Source organism: Ambystoma mexicanum, chromosome 3p (genome assembly GCF_040938575.1).
Source record: "Ambystoma mexicanum isolate Mex_15411 chromosome 3p, UKY_AmexF1_1, whole genome shotgun sequence".
NCBI lineage: Eukaryota > Metazoa > Chordata > Amphibia > Caudata > Ambystomatidae > Ambystoma > Ambystoma mexicanum.
The window spans coordinates 745,228,537-745,247,587 of NC_090925.1; the positions used below are offsets into that span (position 1 = coordinate 745,228,537).

The 19,051-nt window shown below is 46.9% G+C and overlaps 2 protein-coding genes across 2 annotated transcripts in view; one reads left to right on the forward strand and one right to left on the reverse strand.

Moving 5' to 3' along the window:
• The window catches only part of DCTPP1 (dCTP pyrophosphatase 1), a 57,514-nt gene extending 48,869 nt beyond the window's left edge, over nt 1-8,645 (reverse strand). Inside the window, exon 1 of the mRNA XM_069651648.1 lies at nt 8,535-8,645. Within this exon, the coding sequence (XP_069507749.1) occupies nt 8,535-8,540 (6 nt within the window). The 5' untranslated portion in view covers nt 8,541-8,645. The remainder of the gene's footprint in view (nt 1-8,534) is intronic.
• Nucleotides 8,646-8,940: 295 nt separating this feature from the next.
• The window catches only part of QPRT (quinolinate phosphoribosyltransferase), a 92,151-nt gene continuing 82,040 nt past the window's right edge, over nt 8,941-19,051 (forward strand). The window contains exon 1 of the mRNA XM_069651645.1: nt 8,941-9,118. Within this exon, the coding sequence (XP_069507746.1) occupies nt 9,022-9,118 (97 nt within the window). The 5' untranslated portion in view covers nt 8,941-9,021. The remainder of the gene's footprint in view (nt 9,119-19,051) is intronic.

Genomic DNA, 19,051 nt, shown 5'->3' on the forward strand with positions numbered 1-19,051 from the left:
ACTATATACTCAACCCGAGAAGATATGAGGCTCAAGCCTCGGTATCCAAAAATCACAACTAATGGATAAAATCTATCAGAAGACAGAGAGGTCACCCTCTTTGCAGCCCAGCATCAGCAGCAGTGGAGGACAGGTCCATCAGGAGTATATTTTGCAGCACGAATAAAGTGGAGCTATGGGGTGGGGGGTTGGGCATGGTAGGTGCCAGTCTTTGCTGGGTCACCTCTTCCTCCACTGGGGGCCCAGTAGGTGAACTTTTACAAGGGGGCCTGTACTGCAGCAGAGTAGAGGATGCCATCATTTTCATCCTTGGGAGGGGTTCTTGTGGTTTTGTTAGGTGGCCACTGTGCCACTTCCGCCATGTGAAATTGCTTGCATTATGTAACATTGCTTGTATTATGGCCGTTGTGCCACAAAAATTGCTTACAGCTTGTATTTTGGCCACCATGCTGAGCCACAAACTGCAAGTGCAGGCTGGGAAAAAACAGATTTCGGCAGGGTGTCTTGTTGGTGGGCAATTTTTCATGTGCAAGCTTGTCGGGGGCTGAAGTGTGAAAATGAGGGGGTGAGGATGCCAGGTTTGCAGCTCTGGCGGCTTCCTCTGTGCTGCAGGCTGCAGCAATGGACAGTTGGAATGGTTCAATGGGGCAGCATGGTGGGGTGTGCGGACATCGTCCCACATTGTTTCCTCTAGGTTGCTGACATTGCTGGGCTTAAAAGTAAGCGCATGGCGAGTCTCAGCGTTGAACTGGCAAGATGGGTGCCTGCACGAAGATCCATGTCGGGAGGGGTCAGTACATGGATCTGCACGCCGTGTGGGCCTCGTTGGGGGCCGGTGAAGTGTGTGGTAAAGGAAATTGCGTCTATATGCTTAAGAGTCTGTGGATTAACTATGGATTTACAGATAGAGGAAGGCACTTTTAGCACTGTCCAGAAGGGTTTTTATTTCTTTTCAATCCACTTATCGGGGGCGGGTGCACCATTAACTCAATACAAGGGCCAGGCCGAGGGATCCCCTCTTTCCACGGTCGGGTGAAAAACAGTTCCATTACAAATCATAGTAACTTTATAGCATACCTCATTAACTTTTTTAATGAAAGGGCAGTTTTTCATTTTACTTCTGTTTAAAATATGCTTCAGGGGGTTGGGGTACAGCTCGTGGTTAGATGGAATTCCCTTCTTGTGGTACCAAGGTCCTTGGCCTCCTGGATAACAGTTCAAAGGGTGTGCCTTTCTCCTGCCAAAAAGTTCACACTGAGGGCGGTAAGAGCACGGATTATTGATTTTGCGGGTTGATCGCAGGATCGAAGTGAGGGGGCATCGTGGAAGAGTCCGATGGCCCCCCCTCACGAGTGTGGGTTTGTTGATAGCAGGGTTTTATTCTTGCCCAAACCTCAGGGGGGGTGAGAGGTAGGTGATCTGCAGGTAGACGTTCAGATACTGTGAAGGACAACTGAGCCTGTCAATTGGCGAGGTTGATGAGTAACCACTGTGGTTGGGATTAATTGTAGGAAGATGTGCTATGTACAGCACGGTGGCGGGAAGACTAACAAAGGATTTCCATCAATTTCAGCATTAACGCTCCTATGCACCGAGAGTGACTTGCATCTATCAGATTTGTGGGAAGGGCCAATGTGACGGTAAAATAACAGGGTTATGTCTATGTGCTACCATAGATGAAGGACCTAACCGGAGGAGAAAGGGCTGCCCGCAACAGGTTTGTCTCAGGAGTAGCGTGAGGAATACGCAGAGGTGTGCAAGAAAGTGGTAAGAGGTGGGATAAAAGTTTGCCCAGACAGCAGGCGAAAACGGCCCAGCCACACTCTGCAAGGGGTAACTGCTTATAATTTTAGAAAGTACTGGTTCCGGTGTTGGCAGAAGGTGGCCAGGGGAACAGGGTCAGCTTTACAGAACACTTTTGAACCAAATTGTGTCTGTATTTTAGGTCTTTTGTGGAATGTCTTCTCATGGACTACCAAGCATGAGAGCGCAGAGCAGCTCCAGCGACAGCATGGGCCTCAACAGAAGAGAGGACGCCGAGCTAGTGGCTCTCTTTCCAGGAGAGGATTCACTGCACGGGGACAGGGTGGACGAAAAGGATGCCGAGCATACAGAAGAGCGGCCCACCCTTGACACCCCTCCAGCTACAATGGACACCCCTCGATGCCAAAAAGGACAGAAAGCACACCGCCAGAGGAAGAGGGCCCCACAGCAGCCCAAGGGTAAAGTTGTCACTTTAGAGGGTAATGTTACAGCTTGAAGAGTGCTCCAGGGCCATCCACCACTGGCGGTACTGGTGTGGTACCGGCAGAGGTGCCACGAAGGAACAGAGGTTCGGAAAGAGGCAGTGGCAACATGACCAGGTTTATGGAGCATATGTTTAGAGTGTGCCAGAATGTCCTTCAGGAATGGGGCACGAGCAAAGGCAAGAACTAGGAGTTGAGGAGAGAGCACCCCCCATCCCGAGCCCGCTGTTCATACAGGGGCACTGGTGTGGTCAGGCTCCTTCATAACTGGGGGGTGGTGGTCAGGCACTGGTGCAGCAGATTGTCTGGCAAAAGAAGCAACAGGCCTAGGGGGAAGAGGACGAGCCTCAGGGGTACTGGAGTGGACAGCGCCCTTGTAAAGATTGCTCCATTACTGTTGGATAGGTGGTCATTGGCTTGGCACATGCCAATGCAATTAAAGGAGCGCATTTGGGCACAATAATATTTTGATTCTTTTTCATTAGTGTCACTGGAAACAGCTTGCTCTGACATTACAGTCACCAAGGAGGATAAGAAAAGACAGAAAAGGGTACAGACCAGAGGAAACTATTGGTAACTGGAATACAGCATTTTCTTTGTTAACTGCTGTAATAATGGAGAAGTTCCCTGAGCAGGGGACGGCAGTATGGAAATATAGGGACACCATTGTGGATGTGCATAGGAGGTATGGGTCAACAGGTTGGGTTGATTAGGACCGGAATTTCAGGTCCAAGATGGCCCAGGTCTCCAGAATGACATGGGATAAAAAAGGATAGAGGACTGGGTAGCATATATTTGAGGGGTAAGGGGGAGGAGAAGAAGTTTGGAAAGCCGAGCCAGGAGGAAGGGAAGACACCCTGCCCCCCAGCAGGCTTGGCACAATAAGTTTGACGAGGTGAAGAAATGAGAGTTGGCGGCCCTTTCAACAGGGCAAGCAGGCCACGAGGGCCGGGGAGGGGTCATACAGGAGCAGCACACAGGGTGGGAACAGCTCCTCAAGGCTCTTTAATGGGGAAAAGAGGCACGAAGTGCATCTTGTCCCATGAAAGTACGAAATGTGGAGGTGAACACCCAGTTGACATGGGGGGGTCCTGGGAGTCTCTCTGCCAGACATTAGTCCTGGTTGCGAGAGACTTACCCAGAGTCTTTAGCTCACTATCTTTCACAGAGAAGAAATATCCTAAACATATCAGTCTTTGTCCTTCCCTGGGGCAGGACAGCCCCGAAATGCTAGGCAATTCTCCTCTGAACAAGAGTACCAACAGCATCCCAGACACGCGTTTCGGTCTGGTTGGACCTCATCAGTAGGGAGGAGCTGTGCCTCTCTAAGAATAGTGAGCAAGGGGTCCACATCTGGATTCCCCTTGTAATTTAGGGCGAGACACAAATTGACAAGGGGGTCCTGGGAGTCTCTCTGCCAGACATTAGTCCTGGTTGCGAGAGACTTACCCAGAGTCTTTTGCTCACTATTCTTAGAGGGGCACAGATCCACCTTACTGATGAGGTCCAACCAGACCGAAACACGCGTCTGGGGTTTCTGTTGGTACTCTTGTTCAGAGGAGAATTGCCTCGCATTTCGGTGCTGGACTGTCCCAGGGCAGGGCAAAGACTGATGTTTGGGATATTTCTTCTCTGTGAAAGATAGTGAGCTAAAGACTCTGGGTAAATCTCTTAACCAGGACTAATGTCTGGCAGAGGGACTCCCAGGACCCCCCTTGTTAAGGTGAGCACCCAGTGCCAGTCTGCCACAAGATCCAAGGGTTTCAAAGGGGCAGAGGACAGCATAGAGGGGGCACAATAGGGATTGGATGGTAAAGAGCCCATCTTTGGTGATCAGGACTCAGTTACACGTATTGTTAAATGACTACCAGGGAGAAAGATGGTGTACCAGGGAGAAAGATGGTGATCTATTTTACCAGGGATTTGGGGACGGATTCTGTATTCCTTATGAGGGGCCCCCGACGGAGAGGACAGCAGACAGACTACCGGGCATTGTTACAAAGAAGATTGGGAGTTTTATGCCCCCCCACCCCATTTACGGTACCACCAATTGCGAATTTCATAGTGTCCTTGCTAGAGGTGGACCCTAGCAAGGAACAGGGGGAAGTACAGGCTCTTTGCCCCCAAGTGGTGCGTCAGTCAATGACTGGCTGGACCCTGAATACTGCTCCGCGACATAGGCCTCGTTTAACCAGGCCATGGAATTAGTGGCAGTTAGGGAAAGGAGCTTTGCTGGCTAAAGCGAACACAATCAGCATTCAGACTTCTGCCAGTTCAGGTTCACACAAAGTTCTCACGTGTCAGCGGCAGGGACCTTTCCATTTTAAGAAATGCATGCCCATGGGATGCACAGTGTCATGCGCATTCTTTTCGCAATTTAGCGTGTCCTTGGAGTGGGCTGCGCAAAGGAAGGAGCAAAGAGGTGGCTTTGTGCACCACCTGGACGATTTCCCCCTTTGTGGGCAGAAAGGAGTCGGAAGAGTGCCCCACCACACTGGCCTCACTTCAGAGCTTGATGGAAGAGTTGGAATACCACTAGCGCAGAGAGAAGACTTCACATTCTTGGGCATTGAGATAGACACCAGTTACCCAGGGATAAAGTTTAGGGACTGGTGGCCAAGATTGATAATTTGGCAAAAATGTGCAGCAACTGCTCGGCAAACTGAATTTTGCTAGGTTAGCAAAGGCCACATTAGGCATCATATTGAATCCTCATCATATCAGGTTAAGTACACTATCAAGGAAGACATGCGCATTTGGCGCAATATCCTGAAGGGGTTTAATGGCATACGGCTGTGGAGACACAGATGGGTGACCAGTAAGGAAATGCAGATGGATTCTGACGAGTCAGGTAAGGAAGGTTTTGGGTCATTTTAGCCCTGGAATGGTGCACACAGAAGAGGCAGAAGGGGAGGTTGGGTAACATCATGGCTCTCCAACTCTTCCCAATTGCGATAGCTCTACTGTTGTGGCCAGGTTGAGTTGAGCTACAGAAAGGTGCGTTTTTGGTCAAAAAGGGTGGTAAGGGCGGTAGTACAGCCCTTACCAATCTGCCTCTTGTCCAGTGATCCTGAGATTGCTAAGAAAGTTGGTTGGGGTTTTCCTGTACAGAATATCGAGTTCAGGGCGCACCATGTACAGGTTATCGCCAACATTGCAGCTGATGCACTCGTTTTCAGTGGGAGGAGTTCCAGGAGGCCCATCCTCAGGCACGACAGCAGGTGAAAGAGTTGAAAGTGGAATGGTGGCAGCTAGTCTTGTGGACTCGATGCTCTGGGACCATGGGAAGTGCTCTCACATAAGGAGTTAGGTCCAGGTACCAGCGGGGCTATGAGTGCATCACAGAAACTGAGGTGCACCACAGGTTTATTGAGGAGCAGGTTGAGATATTTCTCGTCTGGGCACACAAAGAAGGTAGAACAAGGAGCTGAGCAGTGGGGCACCTGGTGACGATAGCCTTTTATAGCAAACTGAACAGAGCAGTGGGGCACCTGGTGACGATAGCCTTTTATAGAAAACTGAACGGGCAGGGAGATCCCACCATGGGTTTCACAGTGCACCCCGCTCTGAAGGGATTGGGGAAAGGGGAAGGACAGAGGAAAGACTGGAGCAAGCCCACTGATTTTGGTGTACTGGTGAAGTTGCTGTGGGTGCTGCAAGGGGTTTGCTTTAACGGGTTCAGGAACTTTGCAGGGCCACATTTGCATTGGTGTTTTTGGGGAGTTCCGAGCGAGCCAACTAGTCACAAAAGAAAAGAAGTCAGGAAAGGCCCTTACAATAGGGGAATTGAGCTAAGACGGTGTAGGACAGATCGGGAGGGGAAGGGAGATTGATTGATTTTGTACTGTGCCTCAGACGATGAGAGTTAACAGACCTACCGGGCTGCTTTCCGGTATATGGCAAAGGGCACCTGGGCAAGCATACCTGCTAGAACACAAGGATGGGTCCCTGCTGATGTGGTTTTAATTTCAGAATGGGTTGGCATCAGCATTAGGAAAAGTGGGATGGCATGGATTAGGGTGGTCCTCGCATGGCTTCAGAATAGGGGCAGCCATGATGGCTGCCCAGCAGGGCATGCCCATAGCAGCGATAAATAAAGTGGGAAGATGGTCCAACTGGTACAAACTATGTCAGGCCAGTGGGGTTGGGCGCTAATGCTCCAGAAGTCGGATGGCAGGCTGACAGAAGGAATGGGCAGTGCACGAATTTACATTCGAGTTTCGTTTTTCGTGTGTGGTAGTTTTGAAAAGATCCTTTTAAGTGAGAAGTTAACATCTGTCGTTTGCATCAGCAGGTTACACAGCGTGTCATTGGCCATTCCTTTGTCACAGGAGCATTTCAGAGCGCAACAGTGGTCGCAGAGAGGGGGGAAACATGAGACGAGGTGGTCTGGCTGGGCACACCAGACATGCGATGGAATGCTTTGCTCCCCTGTGTGCACAGGATAGCAGCATCAAAGGGGGTAACTACCCCAAAGACATGGGTAGTGGTCGATTATTAAAGGCAATGCAGGCGAGGAGGGGTGGGTTCAAGATCTTGGGGCAGATGCTCCCAAAAAAATATTTTAAAAAGATAGCCAGGTACAAGGTCCAAGGTCCAATGTGGCCATGGAAAATTCTAGTAACAGGGTGAACAAGAACACAGAGGTTCATGACCAGGAAGGATTGGGCTTCTCAGGCACAGGAGGTTGTGCAAAAAAGGACCCAATACATTTTCCTAGTGACGGGGTTCATCTGTCTGACAAGGGGCATATTGTTTCCCTCTTGGATATGTTTGCAGCGCTAACGGCGCAGTATATGCGTGAGGAGCTATGGCAAGTAAGTGTGGGCTGAAGTAGCAGGCGGGGGGCCACCTCCAAAATGTGACAGTTACAAGGGCAGTCATATGGAAAGAGGTACGCTGCAGGTGTTGACGTGAGCAAAACCCGCTGGCTACATGAGCCAGGATGGGGTTCAACCGACACCATTAGGGACAGTTGGGACTTGATTGCAGTGGCCAGGGACTCACGTCATAAATGGTTATGGGAGTGACTGGCCTGGCAGTTGGTTAACCCAAGGCAGGCCATTCTCGCTAGAAAGGAAACCAGAAACCAAAGGAAAGGCAATGGGCCAACCAGGTAGGTGTTTTGTATATGCCAGGCACATTTCTGGACAGTGTAAGGCTAGGGCTGCCCATTAGGAGGACTCCAATAGTGACCATGTTTATTCCACTAAAAAAAAAAAAAAAAAAAAAAGCCCTATTGGGTGGTATAACGTGATGAACGGCAAGGGTTGGGGGGGGGGGGCTGGCAGCATTAGCGAGTCTTGTGCAAGCAGTCTGCCCGAAAGGAGTTGTCACATGCACAAGCAACTCACTGTTTCAACAAAGGTAGACTCAGCATGGGAAACTCAATACATTAAAAGGCAGAGCCTCATATCCGTGTAACTGTACAGACCGGTTTATATGTCCTACAATGTAGACATGTTTCTCTTGTGGGAGGGCGTAGCTTGACCAATTAGAACTGCAAAGCCCCAACTTCCACTATTCGCTCAAAAGAGTTTCCTACAGAATCACAATGAGACATTTTTCAAATGTAAAATTCTGGACATTTCAATGTTACCATAAGGGTCATTGCTTTTAAGCAAATCGGCAGGATAGGGGGGTCTATGCAGAGATACTGTATTGCGTGACCTGGGACCACACCCCCCCACAAACCCACCCCTCTAATGATGAAAGGGTTCCCCCAGAAAATATTTGCAGAACTGGATGAGAGGCCTCTTGCAAGGAATACACGCGTATTCCTTACACATGGTGCCACTAGGATGACAGCTCAGAATTCTGAAGCTGTGACGTCAAAGTTACCATCACCCCCGACATACCTTCTGCCTAAGAAAGCGGTTGTCCATGTTTTACCCACTCAAATAAGTGGTTTATATGGCTATTTGACTGGCGAGGATGAGAAGCTGGAACAGTGGCATGTGTTTGACTCAACAGAGAGAGAGCGTGGCAGGTTTATCATGGGGTTGCCGAAGTGACAACGAGTATGGGAAAACATGAAGCTTCCAAAATCGACGCGTGTTTTTATTAACTCGGCGGCGAACAAAATCAGGGACGCATTACTTTATTTAATTTACTATGCATTAACTGGGAAAGTTCAGCAATCTTAGCTGGAAGCGTAGACTCTGCGAGCAACACACAAGAACGAGCAGCGCTGGTTTTGCCCATAGAAACCAACCACACGTCAAAGCTGTAACCTGCCCATCGCGTACAAACCCACGGCGCGCCAGTCATAGTGACGGCCTCACTCACCTCCATGCTTCAATTCCGCGGTTCAATCTACGTGCACGACGTACCGGCTTACACGAAAGATCGTGATATACTTTCTCATCCAATCAGTGCTCAGCAGGGATGCCTCTTTGACCAATGACTCAAAGCACACCCACGGTGGAGGATGTCATCCAATCACTGGCCAGCAGGCTCATTGACGACACACCGGTTGTTAGCCAATCAAAACATAAAGCACAACGTATGCCGTCAGACACTACAGATAGGGTACTTGTGTTTGGTTAACAGCAATGGGACCGCTTCCCCTCACCCCCCACTCAGAATATACACGCCGTTCTTTAAATCCAACGAGGGGGTTGACGTGTACAACGATGTGTCTGTCTAACACCCCTCTTCATTGCGTAACTTGCCCTCGGGTTGGGTCAGGGTCCTGGGCAAACCTTGAGTTTAACCAATCAAAGTCCGGCGCTAGGGGGAGGGGGCGTTAAGGAGGGAGTGAGGTGGTGGGTGTATGTTACCTGGGTCTCGCCTGCTCAAAGTTAGGTGTATAAACTTGCTAGTAGTGGGGTTCCTGAGAGCCCAGCTGAAGGTAGAGAGGGAGGCACAAGGTAAGAGCGTTGGTTTTGATGAACGTGCACGGGGCGGAGCGTGTTGGGGCGATGGGAATTTGTAGACACTTTCGGGTTGCTAGAGATGGATTTCATAGAAGCGGTCATAGACGCCCCCTGGGCTAAGGGGTGGCAAAGGGGGTAATTCGTATTGCTTTTTTGCACCCCCGCCTCTGCCCAGCCACTGGGCGCTCAGGTTTACCTTCTCTTTGAAGCTGAGCCTACCCTTTTTTCTGACCTGAAGGAGACACAGCAAGAATAGATGGACCATGATTATCACTGGGTTGCGCCATCTATGTTAAAAGCAGGTCCTACACACTTGGCACACTTGTTTTGGCAATGTGCTGCTTACAATTTCATTGAAACCAATGCATTTCCTAAGTGAAATATGCTTCCTAAATTTAAATCTGGCAGTTTTTCTTTAAACTGTGGATAGTTTTTTATTGGAGTACTCCCCCCCCCCCCCACAAATACCTTGTGATTTGTGTGCACCTACATTTTGTATGTCAAACTGCTCAATTGAAAGTAAATTATTCTATTGTGCTGGCAACAATTGTTTTGAAGCTGAGTTATGGGCGCTAACTTTTTGTTTTTCACTGTGGGGATTGGGGGCAGAGGGGTGCCGCAATTCGCCCAGCACTCTCCTAAATAATACCAAGTACCCAGCCCAACCATGCGTTGGCCAAACAGTGCATTTTACACCAACTATATTTATAAGAAATTGCAAAAAGACATCATGTTTACGGGCAGCTTTAAATGTATAACATCTCAACAAGTCACTCAACCCACAGGGCTACCTTGGTAACGTTCTACTCCGTCCAATAATTCAACTTCAGACCTGGAGCCCTGATTGTAATACAAATCACTGTATTGCCAGCAGTGCAGTTCATATGCTTGACTTCAAAGTCAATAGTGTTTAATCTCCAGCCACAATGACACTGTAGTCCTTTGGGATGCACATTCACAAAGTGGAAACTGTAAACATTTCTACGGGGGTAAAGTGAGGTTCCTGCCTCCATTGCTAAAGGAGCAGTTGACCACTTTCGCTCTGTACTCGGCGCCCATGGTTAATATATAATCTGTTAAAACAGACTGAGCCTGATCACAAGTTTAGCAAAACCTAGAAATTACCATTACTGGGTGTTTTACCACTATTCCGAAACCCGAGATTTGTTTTTGAAACTCTTTTTACCAGCTGCCTTTTATGTGATGCCAATCACCGCCATACAAAAGCAGAACTACATGTGACGTATGCTGGAAGTGGTATTTACAGCACCCGATGAAGTTGTATTGGACTCCAAAATGGGAATAACGGAAAGGTTGGCATAACTTGTAGTCATGCAGCCCTACCGGGGCACCCGGTAATGACCACATATGGTTATGGTAACAGAATTTGGCAGTATTAACTCTGGTAATACTGCAATAGTCGTATCAGGTCAGCTGTATTTGACTACCTATCATTCAAACCGTGCTATGAGTGATATCTCTCTTTTTAGAATGACTTTGTTTAGTCCATATTATTTGAAACTGAGCTCGGAGTGGTGCCTCTTCTGCTAACCAACCACCTCTTACTACATATTACTTGAAGCTGAGCCTGGAGCGATGTCTGTTTAGTTAAAAGGAATCTGTATTTTGCTGAGTGCACGCTATTAGGTGGCTCAACTATGAGGGATGTCTTCTCATTACAAGATCCTCCCTCTTGCCTGTATGCGCATCATGCAGAGCAACAAGCTGCGCACCTTTTTCAAACGACGACTACGAGCAGGTGACTATAACATGTATGCCCCAGCTGGAAAATTAAAGACATCCAAAATGAGTCCATGTCACGTGTTAGATGCTAAACCAGTGTGCTCACTTAGGGCCTGATTAAGCGTTTGGCAATATTACCATGAGTAATATGACCAACCTGTTATCTTTACCACAGGTGGTAGGGCGGTAGGATTCCAAGCCATGTGGACCTTTCCATCAGTTCCCATTATGGAGTCCCATGGGAGCTGGTATTTACTGCATGCAGTAACGACCTCATACAGTACTGCATTTATGTGGGGGCAATTACTGCCACACAAGCAGCTGGTAAAAATGAAACTTTGATTTTATCAGTGTGGTAAAACACCCTGAGAGGAGAAAAGGGCTGAGACGACTCGCTGTTTCCCGCTGTTTGCGCTGTTTCCCGCTGTTTGCGCTGTTAAGCTGCAACGCTCCACGCTCTCCCTGGACCCGGACAGCACGGTTACACATTTCTATATATACGCTGGTAAGTGGAAGCAGGAGCCGGTGTGTGTGACTTTGTCGTGGATGTGGTCTAATCCTCTACTGACAATCTTTTAATTACTCTTGCAATTGCTAACATTCACCTTCAGGAAACATAACGGTGAAAGCTTAAGCGGGCTCGCACAATGCGAGAAACTGGAGCCCAGCGTAAGCTAGAATCTACGCTGACCATGGAGCCGGCGCAGTATATAAATGAATGGCCGGAGGCTGCTAGTGCAGCAGGTTTACACACGGAGCGGCTTGCTGAGTCAATAACCACTGCTATTCACCCATCTGACGTATTAGCACCAAATACTATAGTTCCACCGCCTACATTATCTAGAGGCTCATTTCCAAGGGAACAAAGAAGTGGGAATGTGCACAGTGCGATGTTAAAACCACCCAATTGCCATGCTCGAGTCATAGATTCGGAGAATTGCCCACTGATACTGCCCTCTACCGAGTTTTCAGTGGACGTACATGAACAGGAAATCCAATTGTCTGAGGAGGGGCAATTATTGGACGATATGAGCGGCAGTGGTGGGGTTACCCTTGTTGGGGATGTAAATGGAGAGGGATTCGACCCTGGGTATTGTGCTGCCAGGGTGGCGGGGCCTACCGCCGTGGAGGTGGTGGGCGGAGGGCCCCATGTAAGGCTTGTGGAGGAGATTGGATCCCCTGTTGAAGTGAATATGATGACGACATTAGTTGCCCTGATGGATGATGATGGCAAACTGCCATGTGAACTGCCATGCAAACACAGTGTGCTTGTTGGTGGCAAGGATGAGCATCAGAGACCTATGGATGTAGTGACTTCATACTTGAATTTGTCTACTAATCAATCGCCTAATTCCACTGGAAATCTGGTGTCCCCACGGCCCAGGTTTTACAGTGCTGTAGACACAGTAGCCTTTATTGGCAACACCAACCATGTGGCAGATGATGCCAGCGAGGAGGTATTCATGGGTAAGAATGTCTCAGAGACAAGTGGGGAAGACGTTGTGTTAGTGAAGAGTGTGACACCACAGTGGGTGGGAAGGGTGGCTGGTCAAGACCAAAATAATGAGCCATCTACTCAAGATTGCCCTGCCCCCTTTAACGACTTGAGACTTGGATCTGAAAGAAGGAACTCTTTGGAGGTAGCTAACAAACTTTTAAACGCCCTCACACGCCTTAATGCGGGAAGAGCTGCAAAAAATTTAGTGAATTGCAGAGTGTCCATGTTGGAGTGCGAAAATGTTGCTCCGTGTGTTGATGAAGCACCAACGTTACCACAGCCTATAATTCAAACACGAGAGGCAAGCTCCCTATTGAAACGTAGGAGGCTAATTGGGAGCATGTCACCTAGTGTTAGTTGTTCACAGAATAAAAAACTGAAAATGTCAACTATCCCACTGGAACTTTCGTCACCGCTTTCAACAATGAATCCACTTTGGTTGGAACCCACCAAACTCTTAGCCGCCACTACTGTTTCTTCAACAGATGAAGATTCCACTGATTCATCCATAATGGAACGCCCCTACCCGAAGATTAGAAGACCTGTGAATCGTGAGAGGGTACACCCACGTGCTATCAGTAACGTGTTAGAAGAGCGGGATACTGTTCACCATGCCAAAGATTTACAAGCAACCATAATCTCATCCATGACACTATCAATTGCTCCATTCATCAAAATGTATGAAAATCTTAATGAGAACGTAAAAGAACTTTCATCAGTGGTTGCTACAATAAACAATAAGTTGCTTAGCATGGAAAACAAAAACTTCCACTGTAAAGAAGTGCTTCATGAAATACATCGAAAGACCGACTGGGCCCTAGAAACCCTTGTTGACCATGCCAAAAAATGCAAATTTGGACAAAAGACTGTTGGCTGAAGTTGCAAAAGAGGCACTGGGGATTTTTCAACAACAGAAAAATAAGCATGACCAACAAACGGATGTGACCCCTTGTCCAGCAACCTGCCTGCTACCTAAAACAGCAAATGTGGAACGGTTTACTGAGCAGGATTGTGCCAATGTTACACGGAATGTTCAAAAGCACGCTAGCAGCCCAGCACAATATGCTACTTTAAGCTCACCCTTGCAAACGAAAACTATATTGAACCTTCGGAGCTCTGTCTGCAATGAGGCGTTTTCACTACAAACGCTTAAGAATCCAGGCGGTGCATCACTGCCTGTGGTTGCTGCGAATAGCAAACTTGCAGTTGACTGCCAACCTGTGAACGTTCCTTTGAAAGAACTAAACAAGGTCAGCAGTGCATTTGCCAGCATTATTAAGGAGTCCCAAGTGGCCTCGAATTTGGCTCTTTTAAATCATCAAGTGCCATCATTTCAACAATACCAGCTAACAGGGAAGTAACGAGCGCCCAAACGCCAGCTATGCCCCTCAAGGGAGCGGTTAATGCGACGCCCGAATTACACAACATCTTTAAAGGCCCATTGGACACCCAAAAGACCACTGCAAGTAGTGCACAGCCAAGGAACGGCTTGATGAAAAAAAGTAAAAATCAGACGCACAGGAAAGCTAAACGAAGTGCTGACTCAAGAAAATTCCTGCGTCATCTTAAGAGTCAATGTAACGGTTAATGGACCCTTCCATGGAGCGGAAAACGCCGGAAGAAAGGAAGGTTTACATGCAGTACCAGGTGGCCCAATCGTTTTAGAGGAATCTATAACTAGCAGCAGCGATGGCACAGATTTGCTAATAAACCTTTCAACATATAACAACGAAGAACTTGCAGAGAAGGAGCCAGCCGTGGTCCACCCTATGAGTTTGCCTGAATCACCTACTATGGTGCAACCTGTAATTGCTCCAGAAGGACTCATTGTGCCGGCGGTCCAGGCAGACATAAATGCATGTGACACAGTGACACAGGCTGTAACACAGGATTTAACTGCAGTGACGTCCTCGACATTTCCATCTCGAAAGTGCCAATTAATCCAACCGTTACCCTCGATACAAAATGCGAAGGATCATTTGGAACCTATATTTACGACATTAGAGGCCAAACGAAGATTGATTGCTGCCAAGTCGCAAATCAAAGGCCTGTTGTCAAGCCCGCAAGTTGACCAGGAGGTGTTGCTTGATACTGACAATGCGCAAGCTCAAAAGAGAGAGTCCCACTCTGTGAATAATGGTCATCCGATACCACACAGAAATAGACAAACTTCAAGCCTTAAAACAGGAATTGACCCAAAGACACAATCAGTGCGGCAGAGTAACAAAAACGTGCATACTCCAAAAGTCAACAAGAAAGGGAGGAAATTACAAGCACATTCAACACAAGCGCCACATCGACCCCTCTTGGAACGAATTGAAACCTCTGATAAACTAATACTAAACCGACACAATGTGTTATGGTTGGGCCATCTAATTCCAAGTTTAAGAGCAATTGAATCTGCGGATCTAAAAATCGTAGAATTCTTCAATGAAAAGAAAAATGATGCTGTGATTTTACATCTACAGTCTAAACTCATTGTGGAAGCCCTGTTGGATGCTAGCCCCGTGCTGATATCACTGTGGTTTGACATAGCAAAAATTGAAGAAGACCGACAATTTGGCTCGCTTGAAGAGAAGGCAGACCTGCCAATAGTTGCTGCCACAAGTTACGCTCTGACTGAAGAAATAGAAACAAAACAGGGCGAAATGAAAACTGGCGAGTCGGCGTTGGGTCTGCATCGAGCTTTACTCTCCACCGAGGCACCCCACACAAGGGATCCGATAAGAATAACGATTAATGGAACGGTGAACCCTTTGCGCACAGGGGTTGACCCTAAGACTCAAGAATCTTCAGGTAACAGAGATGATGACTGGACATGGTTGGCTGCAACCATAAACAATCAACTGGAAAAGTAATGCCAGGAACCAGAGGGCCCTAAAGAGTGCACCATGGGTTCATGGAATACCCATGGTTTTTTGCACCTCTTTGAATCATCGTGGGCCTGTGGATTGGACATATTATTCTTACAAGAAACTTGGCTTTTGCAAACTCCGTTGCTGGAAGGCTTTAAAGTGGCATTTAATCCAGCCATAAAGCAGGCAAAAGGTAGACTGATGGCTGGCCTGCTTGTGGCTATAAAAAAGCGTCCGGCCTTCGGATTTTGAATTCATGCAATCCATCTTCTTTTATCCAGGTTGCCACCATCAGTACCCAGCAAAATGGTTGTAAGGCACCATGCTTGTATATCATTAATGTATATTGGAATCACCTGGCCAAGGATGACTCGCTTTTTATTGACCAAATTACAGCATTGATCGATCTCTCAACAAAGGAGCTGCCATTGGACCTAATTGTGTGTGGGGATCTAAACATCGTTTGTGCCCCAAACGGAGACAGAATTGGGCTTAAGGATAAGAAGGCCCATAAACACGAAGAAGTAGCAGCTCAGTGGTGCCTAGAAATGGATCTCCGTGGTCTATCAATGCTCAACGGCCATACTGTTGGGGACATTTCTGCATGTCCTACATGGAGAAGATCTGATCAGGAATCAGTACTTGACTATATATTTGTTTCTGAAAACATCCACAAACGGACAAAAAAATGGAAGTTGTCAGAATGAAGCATAGCGACCACGATATGGTTCAATTTATATTTGAACATTCTACTCCCTGTATTAAGGAAGGTTGGCGCTTTGCTGTGACTACTGGTTCCAGTAGGATCCGTCTAAACTTGTTGGACACAGAAGTTGCTGCTATTACACATAATTTCCAACACGGCTCAAAAGCACTTGAATATCGAGATCTTTTGTGCGATTATGAAGAACGAAAATATAACCCAAATCATAAGGGGTTTCGAGCAAAACACAAATTTGATATGGCTCTCATGCAACGAAAAAGAGCCATGCGACAAGAACTAAGGGCCCTAAAAAATATAAGCAGCATATCCAGGAAGGAGTGCAAACGAATGATCAAACAAAGATACCGGAACTGGCATAAATCACATGCAGCTACTCTGATGCAAAATGACTCCGAACTCATGTTACAGAAAATGTCTGGTAAAAAATTGGCTGAGTACTGGAGATTTATAAATAACAGCTTGGCTCCCCAACATGCATTACAAGCTAATGCAGTCTCGGAAGAAAAGTGGGCCGAATTTTACTCAAATCTATATGCTAAAGATCCATCTCCCACAGTCTGGGTATATACGGCGCTAAAGAAATGGGACTTGGTGTTTGAGCGTCTTGATATACTCAATGTAATTAAAAACGTGCACGATTCTAGAGCTCCCGGGCCGGATGGCCTAACCAATTTTACTCTCAAGAAAAATCCAGAATTATGGACAGACTTTTGTGTAAGGTTGTTTGAAAGAGTCATTAAGAACTGATCGACCCCAAAGTCTTGGAAAAGTGCGGTGGTAGTACCTATTTTTAAAAAAGGGGATCGAACTAATCCTCGAAACTATAGGCCTATAGCGCTACTTGACGTCTTGGGGAAGACCTATGCCAGCCTCTTACAACAAAAACTCCTAAAATGGGCTACAGCTGCTAACCACGTAGATCCCAGACAAGCAGGTTTTGTAAAAGGAGTAGGATGTGGGTTGAACCTATTACTGCTAAATCTGCTAAAAATGGATGCAGTGAAGTCAAACCTGGCACTGATAGACTTGTCACAGGCGTTTGACAGCATAAATAGGGAGCTGTTGTGGGAAAAACTCACGAGGTGGAACTGTCCCTCGAGCCTAGTGGATGCAATCCGCGAGTTACACACAGACACTTCTATTAAGATTTGTTTGGATGAGAAAGGTACGTTGTCTGCTGCCATTGCCACATATAAGGGCGTGAAACAAGGCTGCCCGTTGGCAGCAATTGTTTTCAATCTCTTCATCTCATACATAATGCAAGCCTTTAATGGTGTAGCTACCTTTCCTCCAAAACTTTATGGGTCCTCAATAGAATACCTGGTCTATGCAGATGACCTCATTTTGGTGGACTTGACGCCTATTGGGCTCCAGCGAAAACTCAATTGTCTTGAGCATTACACAACAGAAAACGGCCTCAAAATCAACAAAGAAAAAAGTGAAATTCTGATTTTCGAAAAGAAATCACAGGGAAATAAAGGCAAAAAAGGAAAGTTTTGCTGGCGGCTTGCAAATGAGTGCCTACAAATCGTAAAGAACTCGACCTACTTGGGCATGAAGATCAGCGCCAGTAGAAGAGATGAGCCGTGGTCTACTGTTGCAAAAAGCAAGTGCCGGCAGCTGGCGTGTGAAGCGCAACTAATCAACAAGAAATTTGGCAAATGTTCACTAAAACCTGTCACTTTATATTTTTGAGCAAAAAGCGGTACCTGCACTAATATATGGTGGGGGAAAATGCATTTGGCTGTGCAGAGGTTTTGTGGAATTCCCTAGAAAACATTGTTTGGTCCCGTGCCTTGCAGCTTCCAAAGGGTACATCGACAACATGTCTACGGTACGAGCTAGGGCTCATATAAATTAAAGCAAGAGTCACGTGGAACTTACTAAGTCTATATAGAAAAACGATGGTTAAAACTCCGGTGCCGCAATTTGAATTATTACATAAGTCTGATAATGACAGAGTCGACACTACATTGTTTGATTGGAATGTACTCTGTCAGGCTCTATTAGAGGAGTACGACATCAGTCTCTCATTGCTAATAGAGAACCCAGACATGGCTAAAATGAAAATCTGGAGATCTGATTGGATATCGACCTGCGACTCAAGAGCAAATTCAATTCTAATGTGTGAGGTACCGGGAGAAGCAAAAGCTTATGGTCAGAGACATACATATCTAACCTGCTTACCAGATCAATACTCAAGAGCCCTGTACATGCGTTTCAGAATGAATTTGTTTTTAACAAAAGAGCGTTTGGTTACATGGACGAAGGATGCTAACATCGATCCAGTGTGCAGATTCTGTAAAATGAGTAATGAATCCATCAAACATTTAGTCATGGTTTGTCCGGCCTTTGAGCAACAAAGAGAAAGACATTTTGGTAAACTGATCAATGAGCATCAATTCATGAAATCAGATGATTGGTGGAAGGCACTGTTTGAGGGGAACAACTGAGTAGTTTTATTTGCTCTAGTAAACTTCCTTTGATTGCTGAAAAGTAATTTAGATACTGAGAATGGGAAACTGGGTCTACGTAATTAAGAGAACTGTTATGGAGGAGGTACATGGGTTGTATGTGTGAAATCAAAACGACGATGTTTCAGATTGATGAAGAAAACTAAGAGTTGGAAGGAGGGACTGGGAGATTGTATTGTTATTTTAAAGGTTTGAACAAACCAAATAAAAAATAAAAAAAACACCTGGTAATGGTATTTTACCAGGTGATTTACCCCTAAACTTGTGATCAGGCCCTAAGCCTTCGGAAATTCTCTCGAAATCTGTCTGTTCACCAGACTGCAACTTTTGATGTGCCACCACCCTGCCCTCTTTGTTCCTCCCAGCTCACCCTCTCGAACCCTTAGGCCAAGCCAACCCCAACTTTCTCACCCCCCCCCAGCCTCCCTTTGCTGTCTCGCACCCTGACACAGCCCTTTCCATGCTCCACTCTGCTATATCTGATACTCTTGATGTTCTTGCACCTTTCATGAGGATCCGCGTGAAGCCCAAAGCAAAGTGTAACTCTTGGGACGACTCAGACTTTGTCACCCTTAAACGCAAGTGCAGGGTTGCTGAGAGGAAATGGCGTGCTTCCGGAACACTCTCTGACAA